The 12,989-nt window shown below is 48.8% G+C and overlaps 1 protein-coding gene across 1 annotated transcript in view; it reads left to right on the forward strand.

Moving 5' to 3' along the window:
* Positions 1 to 12,989, forward strand: part of VWA3A (von Willebrand factor A domain containing 3A) — an 82,771-nt gene that overhangs the window by 53,930 nt on the left and 15,852 nt on the right. The window contains exons 19-24 of the mRNA XM_064362563.1: positions 3,536 to 3,610; positions 3,906 to 4,050; positions 5,205 to 5,400; positions 6,681 to 6,751; positions 10,954 to 11,106; positions 12,433 to 12,523. Of these exons, the coding sequence (XP_064218633.1) occupies positions 3,536 to 3,610; positions 3,906 to 4,050; positions 5,205 to 5,400; positions 6,681 to 6,751; positions 10,954 to 11,106; positions 12,433 to 12,523 (731 nt within the window). The remainder of the gene's footprint in view (positions 1 to 3,535; positions 3,611 to 3,905; positions 4,051 to 5,204; positions 5,401 to 6,680; positions 6,752 to 10,953; positions 11,107 to 12,432; positions 12,524 to 12,989) is intronic.

The following is a 12,989-nucleotide window of genomic DNA, read 5'->3' on the forward strand; positions in this document are numbered from 1 at the left end:
GGTAACATTATAGATGAGAAATTTTGTTTATTTATCTACCCATTCACTCAGACTGTTTCGTTGACAGTCTGCCATGAACCAGTCCCTGTGCCAGGCACTGGGGAGATGGGCATGAAGACACACAATACCCATCCTCAAGGAACTCACAGCCTAATAGTGGGAGCCAGGCATGTTAAGAAGTGCTATTAAGTGGTTTCTGTAGAAATGAGTAGACAGCAAGTTATGGGACTGCAAGGTATCAGTGTCAGGATCAGTCCGTTCCACCTGGGTAGAGTAGGCTCAGGAAATCTTCATGGAGCAAGTGCTCCTTTCGCTGAGTCTTGATGAATGAGTAGGTGTTTGCCTAGCACCTGGGAATGATGGGGTACTAGAGAGAAAGGGTATTCCAGGTAGAGGCAACAGCATGAGCCAGGGATGTGAGGTATGTTAGAACTTTAGGGACCATCAGGTAGTTCAGCATGGATATGGGGGTAAGAGGGAGAGATTGTGCATGACAGAAATACTATGTGATGGAGGATTGATAGAGGCCATGCTCAGGAGTTTCCTGTGCTATAGGATATAAAGGCACTGGAAGATTGCAGGCAAGGTACTGCTACGATTGGATTTGCGTCTTCAAATGCTCAAGCAATGCTGTGAAGGAGGAACTGAAGGGATGTAATACTGGAGGGAAGAGACCAGCTGGACTCTTGCAATAGCCTGCCCTCGTGTTGAGAGGGCTTGAGCCAAGACAATGCAAATGGAAGAAAGAGTGCATGGCCAGTCAGAATGCCTATTATTAAAGTCAAAAAATAACAGGTGCTGGCAATGTTGCAGAGAAAAAGGAACAGTTACATACTGTTGGTGAGAGTATAAATTAGTTCAGCCATTGTGGAAAACAGTGTGATGATTCCTCAAAGACCTAAAAACAGAACTGTCATTCAAACCAGCAATCCCATCCCCGAGTACATACCCAAAGGAATATAAATCATTCTATCATAAAGACAAATGCATGTATATGTGCATTGCAGCACTATTCACAATAGTAAAGACATGGAATCAATGTCAATGCCCACGAGTGATAAATTGGATAAAGAAAATGTGGTATGCATACACCACAGAATACTACGCAGCCATAAAAAAGAATGAGATCATGTCCTTTGCAGGAACATGGATGGAGCTGGAGGCCGTAATCCTTACCAAACTAACACAGGAATAGAAAACCAAATACAGCATGTTCTCATTTATAAGTGGGCGCTAAATGATGAGAACACATGGACACATAACAGAGAACAACACTGGGGTCTGTTGGAGGGTGAGAGGTAAGACGAAGGAGAAGATCAAGAAAAATAACTGATGGGTACTAGGCTTAATACCTGGGTGATTAAATAATCTGTATAACAAACCCGCATGACAGGAGTTTACCTATGTAACAAGCCTGCACATGTACCCCGATCCCAAAGTTAAAGTTAAACAAGAAAGAGGTGCGTGGAAGAGATTTTGGGGAGTTAGAATCTACAGAATGTCGTCACTGGCTGTAGGGGGTGAAAGAATGGTGAAGAGAAGATGATGTCCCAAGAAGAGAAGATTTCTGAAGGGAAAGATGGCTTTAAACATGCAGAGTCAGAGAAGTCAAGAGTTTGGAGATCATTAAAAGGAAGAGGAGCACCTAGCCAAGAAATAAGGGGTTTGGAGTCATCAGCATTTTGATTATATGAATGAAATAAATGATAGTGCAGGAATCGTGCCTGTGGAGATATGAAGAGGAGACAGAAGACAATCAAAGACAGCACTTGGGAGACACCAGCATTTGAAGGGTGGGCAGAATAAGGGAACCATCAAAAGCACACAAGAAAGGAGAAGCCAGAGTGGTGGGAGGAAAACAAGAGAGAAAGGTGCTGGGACGCTATGTTAATCCATTCCTGCACTGCTGTAAAGGAATACCTGAAGGCTGGGCACGGTGGTTCTTGTCTGTAATCCCAGCACTTTGAGAAGCCGAGGCAGGTCGATCACTTGAAGCCAGGAGTTGGAGACCCGTCTGGATGACATGGTGAAACCCATCTCTACTAAAAATACAAAACTAAGCCGGTCTCAGTGGGGAAGGCCTGTAATCCCAGCTACTCTGGTGGCTGAGGCATAAGAATCACTTGAAACTGGATTTGTTATTCAACGATAATAGCAATGTATTTCCACTGGCAGGGGAATGGAGGGCATTGTTAATCTCTACCAGGGAACCCTCATCAGGGCAGAAGTTTGACTGCAATGGGTTGAGGAGGTGAGGAAGTGGTGGTATATTGTGTTTCCAGGGAGCTTGTCCATAGGGGAAAGAGGAAAGAGCGAAGTTGCTCATACAGTAGCTGCCCAGTGGAAGGAGGACATTCTTGTTAAGTATAGAGAGTCTGAAACAGGTAGAGAGGTCCTGGGGGAGAGGGAAGTGGGGAGAAGTTAGGAATGTGTGGATGCGAGGGGGGAATTGTGAGGCAAATTCTCAGAAGAGATGGGTGATGATGAGGTCAAAGCTCAGGGGGAGAAATTAATTTTAAACTAGAGAGAGGACAACTTTTCCTTCATAAAGGGTATAAATCCTCTTCTCAAGGATCTTCAGGCTGGGCACAGTGGCTCATGACTGTAATCCCAGCACTTTGGGAGGCTAAGGTGGGCAGATCACGAGGTCAGGAGTTCGAGACTAGCATGGCCAACATGGTGAAACCCAGTCTCTAATGAAGATACTAAAAAAATTAGCCAGGCATGGTGGCATGTGCTTGTAATCCCAGCTACTCAGGAGACTGAGGCAGGAGAATCAGTCTAACCTGGGAGGCAGTGGTTACAGTGAGCTGAGATAGCGCCATTGCACTCCAGCCTGGGTGACAGGGCGAGACTCCATCTCAAAACAGAAAAGGATCTTCAATTCTGTCTTATAAGACAAATGAAACAATGTAGATTTTCTGGATTTGGAGGTTGGTTTGTTTGTTTTTTGAGACAGGGTCTCACTCTGTTGCCCAGGCTGGAGTGCAGTGGCACAATCATAACTCATTACAGCCTCAGCCTCCTGGACTCAAGTGATCCTCCCCCCTCAGCCTCCTAAGTAGCTAGGTCGACAGGTATGTGCCACCACACCAGCTAATATTTTATTTGTAGAAATAGGGTCTTGCTATACTGCCCAGGCTAGATGTGTATATATTTTTTCTTTACCAAATCCTGTTGATCACATAGCTGGGTATTTAAAAACAAAAGCAAAAACTACAGTATGGATAGAGAGGGGAAATGTGGGGTGATGGGGGCCATGCTAGGGGAGGTTAAAGAGGGGGCCACACATCATAGCTCAACACTTCAGAAAGGAAGCTGATCAAAGCTGGCTCACGCTGTATCTTGGCTCAAGTATATTGAGATCATATGACCCTCAAGGAAATCTCATGGCTGGCCCAGGCCAGTGACATCCTCACGTTTTAGGGGATCTCATCAGAATTTTGTCCCTCCAAAAGCCTGCAAAGTCCAAAGAGCTGGGCCGCCAAGTGAATCTCCCCCCAGCCTAAGAACAAACTCTCTTTGCTTCTTAAAGGTTTGGAAGCACAACTGAAAGCTGGAGGCCTGAGATGGTTCCCATGAGCCACGACAATTTACAAAGTGCCTGGCGGTAGGTGATGGGCAGACTTTGTGGGGCTGTGTCTGAGGCAAGGCTTGCAGGCGTTGTTTTCTCTGTCCCCCTCTCCATCAGGAAGTAGTTCTCCAGAGTTCCTGAACCCCAAACACCCATGGGCAGAAATCAAAAAACAGCTGCCTGTCTGCTGCTCTCCCCACCTGGGCGTCTTCACCTTATGAGAGTGATGACATCAACTCCATCCCGTCTGAGATGGAAAAGGTTCTTAACTATTCCCAAAAGGTATGCCCTGGGCCAATGACCCTCAGTGTGGCCGTTCCTGCCTCCCCAGGTGGGCCCTGAACCTGCGGTGTCAGGGCAGCAGGAACGTTCTCAGCGCCCTGCGGAAGGCTGTGGAAGTGGACTTCAAGGACAAAGATAAACACCAATCGCAGGGAATCTACCTCTTCACTGGGGGCATCCCCGACCAGGATATGGTGGGTAGGCCACGTTCTGGATGTCCATTATCCTTTGCGGCCTCATTCGTCTTCCCCCAGGTGGATATCTCACCAAGGTTTCTGCAGCATGATTTCTAAACCAGTCCTTCTCAAACTTTAATGTACAGGCAAGCGCCTAAGGATGCTGTTAAAATGCAGACCCTGGAGACCACCCTGGGCAACATAGTGAGGCCCCATTTCTACAAAAATTTAAAAAATAACCTGCCATGATGGCACATGTCTGTAGTCCCAGCTACTCAGGAGGCTGGGGAGGGAGGATTGCTTAAGCTCAGGAGCTTGAGACCAGCCTGGGCAACATAGCAAGACTCTGGCTCTACAAAAATAAAATTTTAAAAATTAGTTGTGGCCGGGTATGGTGAATTCATGCCTGTAATGCTAGCACTTTGGGAGGCCATGGCAGGCAGCTCACCTGAGGTCAGGAGTTCGAGACCAGCCTGACCAACATGGAGAAACCTTGTGTCTACTGAAAATACAAAATTAGCTGGCTGTGGTGGCGCATACCTGTAATCCCAGCTACTCGGGAGGCTGAGGCAGGAGAATCGTTTGAACCCGGGAGGTGGAGGTTGCAGTGAGCTGAGATCACGCCATTGCACCCCAGCCTGGGTGACAAGAGTGAAACTCCATCTCAAAAAATAAAAAAAAAATTAACCAGATGTGGTGGTATATGCCTGTAGTCACAGCTACTTAGGAGGCTGAGGCAGAAGGATCACTTGAGCCCAGGAGGTCAAAGCTACAGCAAGCTATGATCATGTCCCTGAACTCCAGCCTGGGCAACAGAGTGAGACCTTGTCTCTTTAAAATACATACATACATACATAGTGCAGATCCTGGTTCAGCAGGTCTGGGGTGGGGTCTGGGAGTCTGCATTTCCAGCAGGCTCCCAGGGGATGTGGATGCTACTGATCTAGACCACGCCTGGTGTCAGGAGGCTCTCAGGTCCAGCTCCCCGGCCACACTCTCTTAAAATATTGAGACAAACTGCAACACAGGCTCATCTCTTTCCATCCTCATGCCAAGGACTAGACCAGGCACAGAGAAGGCCCTGGAGAAACATGACCAAGCTGGGCTGTCCAGAGCCCCACAGCTTCAAGACCGTCAGCCGTGAGCCCCTCCTGCCTTCTCTTCCCCACCAGCCTACACTCAGCGCCTACATGGCCGAGGCCTGTGGCGGATGTGACCTCCAGCTGAACGTGTGTCTCTTCTACGTGGGAGAGCCAAAGATGGATACCACGCCCCCTGCCTGCTATGCCAGCCGCACAGACACCGCCGCTGCCTACCGGGAGGTCACCCAGGCTGCAGGTGGCCGCTTCCACTGGTTTGGAGACACAGGTACATGAGTGTTTCCTTGTCCCTTCAGCTCATTCCAAATAGTTGTCTCAGCACCAGCATAGCTCCCTTAGACCACAGATGTATTCCAGAAAAGCAGCTTGTAAAAATCACATTTTAAAATGTAAAACTGCTCTTCTGAAGATAGATAGCAGTGGTGGTTGCACAACAAAGTGAATACACTTAATGCCACCGAACTGTACACTTTTAAATGATTGAAATAGTAAGTTTTATGTTATGTATATTTTACTGCAATTTTTTTAAGTTAAAAAAAGTAGGTCGGGCGTAGTAGGTTAAAAAAAGTAGGTCGGGCACACCCATAATCCCAGCACTTTGGAAGGCTGAGGCAGCTGGATCACTTAAGGTCAGAAGTTTGAGACCAGCCTGGCCAACGGGGTGAAACCCCGTCTCTATTAAAAATACAAAAAATTGGCCAGGTGTGGTGGTGCACACCTGTAGTCCCAGCTACTTGGGAGGCTGAGGCAGGAGAATCGCTTGAACCCAGGAAGTGGGGGTTGCAGTCAGCAGAGATCATGCCACTACACTCCAACCTGGGTGACAGAGCAAGACTCTGTCTCAAAAAAAAAAAAAAGTAAAACTCTAACAGTATATTATGGGTCAGACAGTGGCTCACACCGGTAATCTCAGCACTTTGGAAAGTCGAGGCAAGCAGATTGCTTGAGACCAGTTCAAGACCATCTTGGGCAACATAGCAAGACTCCACCTCTACAGAAAAAATTAAAAATTAAAAACTTATATATTTTAGAATGTCATAGAATGTCAGAGTTAGGAGGCACCCTAAACATCCCTTAGATTGTTTTTTGAAGGGTGGGATGTTCACGGCACATGGCTGACAAGGTAGTTGTACATGGTACACAAAACAACATTTTTTTCTTAGAGACAGGGTCTCCCTCTGTCACCCAGGCTGGCTGGAGTGCGATGGTGCCGTCATAGTTCACTGCTGCCTCAACCTCTTGAATTCAAATAATCCTCCCACCCCAGCCTCCTGAGTAGCTGGGACTACAGGTGTCCACCACCACACCCGACTAATTTTTAAAATTTTTTGGTAGAGAAGGGGGCTCACTATGTTGCCCAGGCTGGTCTCAAACTTCCAACCTCAAGCAATCCTCCCTCCTTAGCCTCCCAAAGTAGTGTGATTACAAGAGTGAGCTACCACGCCCAGCCCTCGAGTCACCTCCAGGTGGCTTTCTAGTATCCAGATGATGGGGACTTGCCAGGATCCACACCCTGTCTCCCATGCTTATGATGTGCTTTGTTTCCAGGCATTTATGAGAGTGATGACATCAACTCCATCATGTCTGAGATGGAAAAGGCTCTCAACTACTCCCAAAAGGTATTCCCTGGGCCAGGGCCAATGACTGCAGTGCCTTCTGTATTCATTTCCTGGGGCTACCATAACTGCCACAAACTGGGCGGTTTAAAACAGCAACCATTAATTCTCTCACTTCCCGAGGCTAGAGGTCCAAAATCAAGGTCTCAGCAGGGCCAGGCTCCCTCTGAAGGCTCTGGGTAGAATCTTTCCTTGCCCCTTCCTGGCTTCTAGTAGCAATTGGTGTTTGGTTGTTGTTGTTGTTATTGTTGTTTTAATTGCACTGGTTGTTCTCTTAAAATGGCAAGGAAGACTTTTCTTAAGACTATTGCAATAGGGGAGAGACACTGAACTCAACTCCAAATAATAGCAAAGATAGCTGGAGATTTATAGCCAATGAGCAGAGTTGCTAGATGGAAAATCACTAAGAGAACAGGAGAGATATGATAGGTAAAAGGATTCTTACTAAACAGGGCTCTTGCTAAAGGCAGACCAAAGGCTTAGACATCAAAAACAGAGCTGGGCACAGCGGCTCACGCCTGTAATCCCAGCACTTTGGGAGGCTGAAGCGGGCTGATTGCTGGAGCCCAGGAATTTGAGACCAGCCTGGGAAGCACGGCAAAACCCCATCTGTATTAAATAATTTTTTAAAATCATTTTTTAAAAAGATACTGACTGGGAGCGGTGGCTCATGCCTGTAATCCCAGCACTTTGGGAGACTGAGGCAGGCAGATCACGAGGTCAAGAGATCGAGACCATCCTGGCCAACATAGTGACACCTCGTCTCTACTAAAAATACAAAAATTAGCTGGGCGTGGTGGCAGGCACCTGTAGTCCCAGCTACTTAAGAGGCTGAGGCAGGAGAATCACTTGAATCCAGGAGGCAGAGGTTGCAGTGAGCCGAGGTCGAGCCACTGCACTCCAGCCTGGTGACAAAGCGAGACTCCATCTCAAAAAAAAAAAAAGATAGATGGGAGATGAAGAACTTGATTGTATATCAAGGATGGGACAGGTCTCACTAGACTGAGTTAGCAGAATTCTTTGCCAAAACTGAGTTTATCAGGCCAAGGTCAAGGCCTCATTGAGAAGATGGTTTAGAGGATCCCGGCTAAAGTTTGGTCAGGGAGGGAGTCCTTGTCACCAGCAATCTCTGGCATGCCTTGGCTTGAGGAGCACAGCTCCAGTCTCTGCCTCTGTCTCCACATGGCTCTTTTCCCTCCGGCTGTGTCCCTTCTCCTCTTACATGGACAACAATCAGATTAGATCAGGGGCCCACCCTACCCCAATATGACCTCACCCTAATTTATATCTTTATTACATCTGCAAAGACCCTATTTCTATGTTAGGCCACATGCACAGGTCCTGGGGGTTCAGACTTCAACATGTCCTTTTGGGGGACACACCTCATCCCACATCAGCTTCCCCCTTCATGTTCTAATTCACTGAGACCCAAGGCTGCAGATGAAACGAGTGTCTCCTAGAAGCCATTGGTTTTAGGTCTGTATGCTGCACATCCTGGCCTCCTTTGGTTCCTTGAACACATCAAGCTCATTGCTAAACTCATTCCTAAGCTCAGGGCCTTTGCACCTGCTCTTTCCTCTGTCCTTCGCATCCCAGACCTTCCATGGCTTGCTCTTTGTTATTAGTTAGGGTTTTTTGTTGTTTTTGGTTTTTTGGGGGGTTTGTTTGTTTGTTTGTTTTGAGATGGAGTCTCACTCTGTCACCCAGCCTAGAGTGCAGTGGTGCAATCTTGGCTCACTGCAACCTCCACCTCCCAAGTTCAAGGAATTCTCCTGTCTCAGCCTCCCAAGCAGCTGCAATTACAGGTGCCCGCCACCACATCCGGCTAATTTTTGTGGTTTTTTTTAGCAGAGACAGGGTTTCACCATGTTGGTCAGGCTGGTCTCCAACTCCTGACCTCAGGTGATCCACCTGCCTCAGCCTCCCAAAGTGCTGAGATTACAGGCAGGAGCCACCGCACCTAGCCTATTAGTTTAGACCAGTAAAATGTTACTTCCACAGAGTGGGGAGTTGAGCAGGACAAGATACAATGAGAGAGGTAGCTAGGGGCCAGATCACATGAAGAGCAATGAATATCTAAGGAAGAATTCCCCAGACTTGCAAGTGATTGAACGTGCAGTGTGAGAGTGAGTCCCACGCTCCTCACTGGGGCACACAGGAGATAATGATACCATTGACCAAGATAGGGAAGACAGGAGAAGAACCCATGGAAGGATGGAGAGGTGCAGGGAAGGCGGGTCTGGGACAGGGTGAGTTTGCGGAGCCTGCGAGATAACAAGTGAGGGTACCCGACAGGCAGGTGAGAAAAGACATGGCTGGAGATGGAGATTTGGGGCAGTTCAAGCTGCAGTGATGGACAGAGGGTGCGTAGCAAGGCCATGGTCAAGGCAGTGGAGTGGAGTCTGTGAAGGAGACTCCTGGACTCCACCACTTGCAGAACGACTCACCTCCCAGACTGGATTTGTGGACTCCTGGGAGGGCAGGGCCATGTCTCCACCTTGTATTCCTCTGTGGCCACTGGATCTGCAGATGTGTGGCTCCACCTGCGTGCCTGCACTGTCTTTCCTGAAAGGGGCCCTTTGGGTGCTTTTTAAATATCCCTTCCAGGCAGGGCACGGTGGCTCACACCTGTAATCCCAGCACTTTGGGAGGCCAAAGTGGGTGGATCCTGAGATCAGGAGATTGAGACTTGCCGTGCATATGTGGCCAGGAGAGGACATCCTGGCCAACATGGTGTAACTCTGAACCCTGTCTCTACTAAAAAAAACAAAATTAGCTGGGTGTGGTGGCACGTGCCTGTAATCCCAGCTACATGGGGAGCTGAGGCAGGAGAATGACTTGAACCCAGGAGGCAGAGATTACAGTGAGCCAGGATCACACCACTGCACTCCAGCCTGGCAACAGAGCAAGACTCAGATAAATGAATAAATATCCCTTCCCCTCAGGAGCACATAGTTCCATTCCCTCATCTGATAAACTCATTCATTCATATAGTGTTAATGGGCAATGACAGCTTAATCCACCTTTCCAGAAGATCCTTATTTACCTTTGAATGGTGTCTTCTGGAGCTTTGATTGAGAATAATTGTTGGGGAAGCTGTCAGGCTGTTGAGGAAATGGTGGGCAAAAAGGCATTGAGTTTTACACCATAAGTCTGCCAGCATCTGGAATCAGCCCTGGCGTGCGGTGAGCTGACCGGCCCACAGGTGGAGGCCACAGTGTCTCACAGTGGCAGGGTGCTGGCCTTGGAACCAGACCCACCTGGTTTGAATTGAAGTTTCTCTACACACTGGTAAGGTGGCCTTAGATGAGAACCTTAAGCTCACTGATCTGTGACTGTAATAGATCTGTTGCCAGATATGCATGGCAAGTCGATACGCTGAGACACTGGGTTGCAGCAGAGAAAGAAGTTTAATCATAGAGCTGCCAAAGGAAGAGATGGGAGGGAACCTGAAATCCATCTCCCCAAGGAATTTGGCGTTAATGTTTTTAAGGGTTTTGGAGTGAAGATCATTGACTAGTTGGGTGCAGGCTGAAGTCACAGGTCGGGGAGATGAAGAAGCTGTGTTCTCATGCTGATCCTGTTCCTCTGGGGGTCTTCAAACTGGTTGGCATCAGCTGCTTTGCTGAAATTTGGGCCTGAAAAACATCTTAAGCCATTCTTAAAAGTCTTGTGATTCTGACGTCAGAAATTCTATCTAGAGGAACAACGGGGATGCAGTCAGGATCTGGTGCTATGTGACTTTCAGTTACAAAGAAGCGGGGCTATGTGCAGTCTGATGAGTGCTTCATGATAACTGTATTTTTTGTCCAGAATTCTTGTTAACTCTGTGATGACGGCTTCTGAGCTTTAGTTTCCTCATCTGCAAAATGGGGAGACGAGAGCACCTGTCCTACCAGCGTAGCTGACATAACTTGTCGGCATGAGGGTTGGAGACCCCCAGGCATTTACTAGCCCAGGGCCTGTGCGTCGCAGATCCCCATACCTGGCCCTTACTGTTGTTCATAGGATTGGTCCTCAGCCCTCTCAGCCCCAGGTTGCTTTCTAGAGACAAAAAAGAGGAGTCCAGGGGATGTCAGAGGTTCCAGTGGATGCAGTCCCTCCTGCTGTGTGTGTGTGTGTGTGTGTGTGTCTGTGTGTGTGTCTATGTATGTGTGTGTCCACAGTGGCTGGGGGTGCCACTGACCCTCCCGATCCCACCGCAGTGTGCCTTCCTCATGTCCTCCCTGAAGAACCATTCAGGAAAAGAACTGGGAAGTGCAGCCCTCCCAAAAGAAAAACCAAAGATGCTTCAGCGAAGAAGTCAGCCCAAGAAGTTCGGCCCTCCCAGGCCCACCACCTCCTTGGGGTCCAGAATGGTTTGACTCCCCTCCCTAATAACACTCAGAGGATTTGGTTTCCTGTTTGTCTTCTGATCTTTCCTGGGTCTTAAAATGGCTGGGGACAGCAGGGATAGGGGTGGGGGCTTCAGTGGTGAGTGTCCCGTGGGTGCCTCTCGCCCGGGGTTCCAGGGGGAAGATCTCCCCTGGGGGGCCTGCTCCTCAGCTCTGGGGCTCCTCTGGCCTCCCCCATCCCACCCTTGGCTCTGCCAGCCTATCCCAGGCTTCTCCCTACCCCAGTACTGAGGATGCCACAGAATTGACACCCACCTGTTTCATCTGATGGCTTATCCTGGAGAGTCTCTCAGGGGCAGAGGAATTAGGGTCCCTAAGGGCTATTCTCGCTGCCACCCAAGACTTTGCAGGGGCCTGATAGGAGCCTAAATGTGAGCTGCGCCTACTAGGGGTTTATCCCCATTCACAGCCTGTCAATTCTGTCCTCCATAAAATACCAACCCACCTTGGCAGTCAGAAGGAGCTCTAACAGAAAGACCCCAGAGGCACCTGTACTTGTGAGCAGACAGGGATGGACACCCGTGAGTCCCTCAGCATTGTGTGACTCAGACCCAGTGAGAACAGCACGTGTTCAGAATGTAGAAATCCATCCCAGAGAGTAGGTAGCTAGTTCCCAGCCAAAGGGCTGCCTTTCTGGGAGAGCCTGTGCAAGCCAGCTCTGCCCTCATTCGGGGAACTCCACCAGGCTTCAGGAGCCAGCTCAGGCACTTCACCGCCTCCTCAGGGGCTGCCTCTTGAGCTTTCAGTGCTTCCTGAGTACCCCCTGAAACCAGGGTGGGTGCTCCCCAGAGAGTGACTGTTTAATGACCACCACACTCCAGTTGTGGCTGGGAATGAAGAAGCTCTTCTTTTAAAACTGAGGTGCCTGATAAGGCACAGAAGTTACCTAAATTTCTGTTGTCATGCCAGAGGCCCAGACATCCCAATCCCTTAGGAAGACGGGCAGGTAACTGATGAAGAAAGTTCTGGCAAACCCCCAGAGCTCTCTCACTATCAGCTTTCTCCCTCTTATCACACACACATGCGCACACGCATACATACTCATATGCACATGCACACACATGCACACACACACAGGCACACACACACACACATGCACACACCCACACTTTTTCACCTCAAAACCCCTCTGAATCTGCTGCAGGAGAGGCGCCAAACCTGTCTGAGGAGTCCCCTCCCTTGGGCTCCTCCCTATAAAAGCTCCTGATTGACAGACTGAAGTCAGGGTAACTGGGGTCCTGCCTGCCACAGGGAACACTCCTCTGATGGGAAAGACTGCCTGTTTTCTAGAGCGTTAAAGATGACCCTGACAGAGAGAAGAACCTCCCCTTAAAATCTCTGAAATGGCGTCCACTCAGCAGCAGAGCTGGCATCTCACCAGGTAAGGCATGACCACGGTCAGGCTGGGTGGAGGGATGTCACAGTCATGACTGAGGCATGTGTTAATAATGATAGTAACTGGAGCCAGGTGTGAAAGCTCATGCCTGTAATCCTAGCATTTTTGGAGGCTGAAGTAGAAGGATCATTTGAGGCCAGGAATTCAAGACAAGCCTTGACAACATAGCAAGACCCCATCTCTACAAAAAAAAAAAAAAAAAGAGCCAGATGTGGTGGTGCATGCCTGTAGTCCCCCAGCTATTCAGGAGGCTGAGGTGGGAGGATTGTTTGAGCCCAGAAGTCCGAGGCTGCAGTGAGCTATAATTGCCCCACTGCACTCCAACCTCAGTGACAGAGCAAGACCAAGACCCTGTCTCTCTTTTTTTTTTTGGAGGCAGAGTCTCACTCTGTCGCCCAGGCTGGAGTACAGTGGCATGATCTCAGCTCACTTCAACCTCCCCTTCCTGGGT

Source organism: Aotus nancymaae, unplaced genomic scaffold (assembly GCF_030222135.1).
Source record: "Aotus nancymaae isolate 86718 unplaced genomic scaffold, 86718_ANA_hifiasm-v0.15.2.pri h1tg000049l, whole genome shotgun sequence".
NCBI classification, from domain to species: Eukaryota; Metazoa; Chordata; class Mammalia; order Primates; family Aotidae; genus Aotus; species Aotus nancymaae.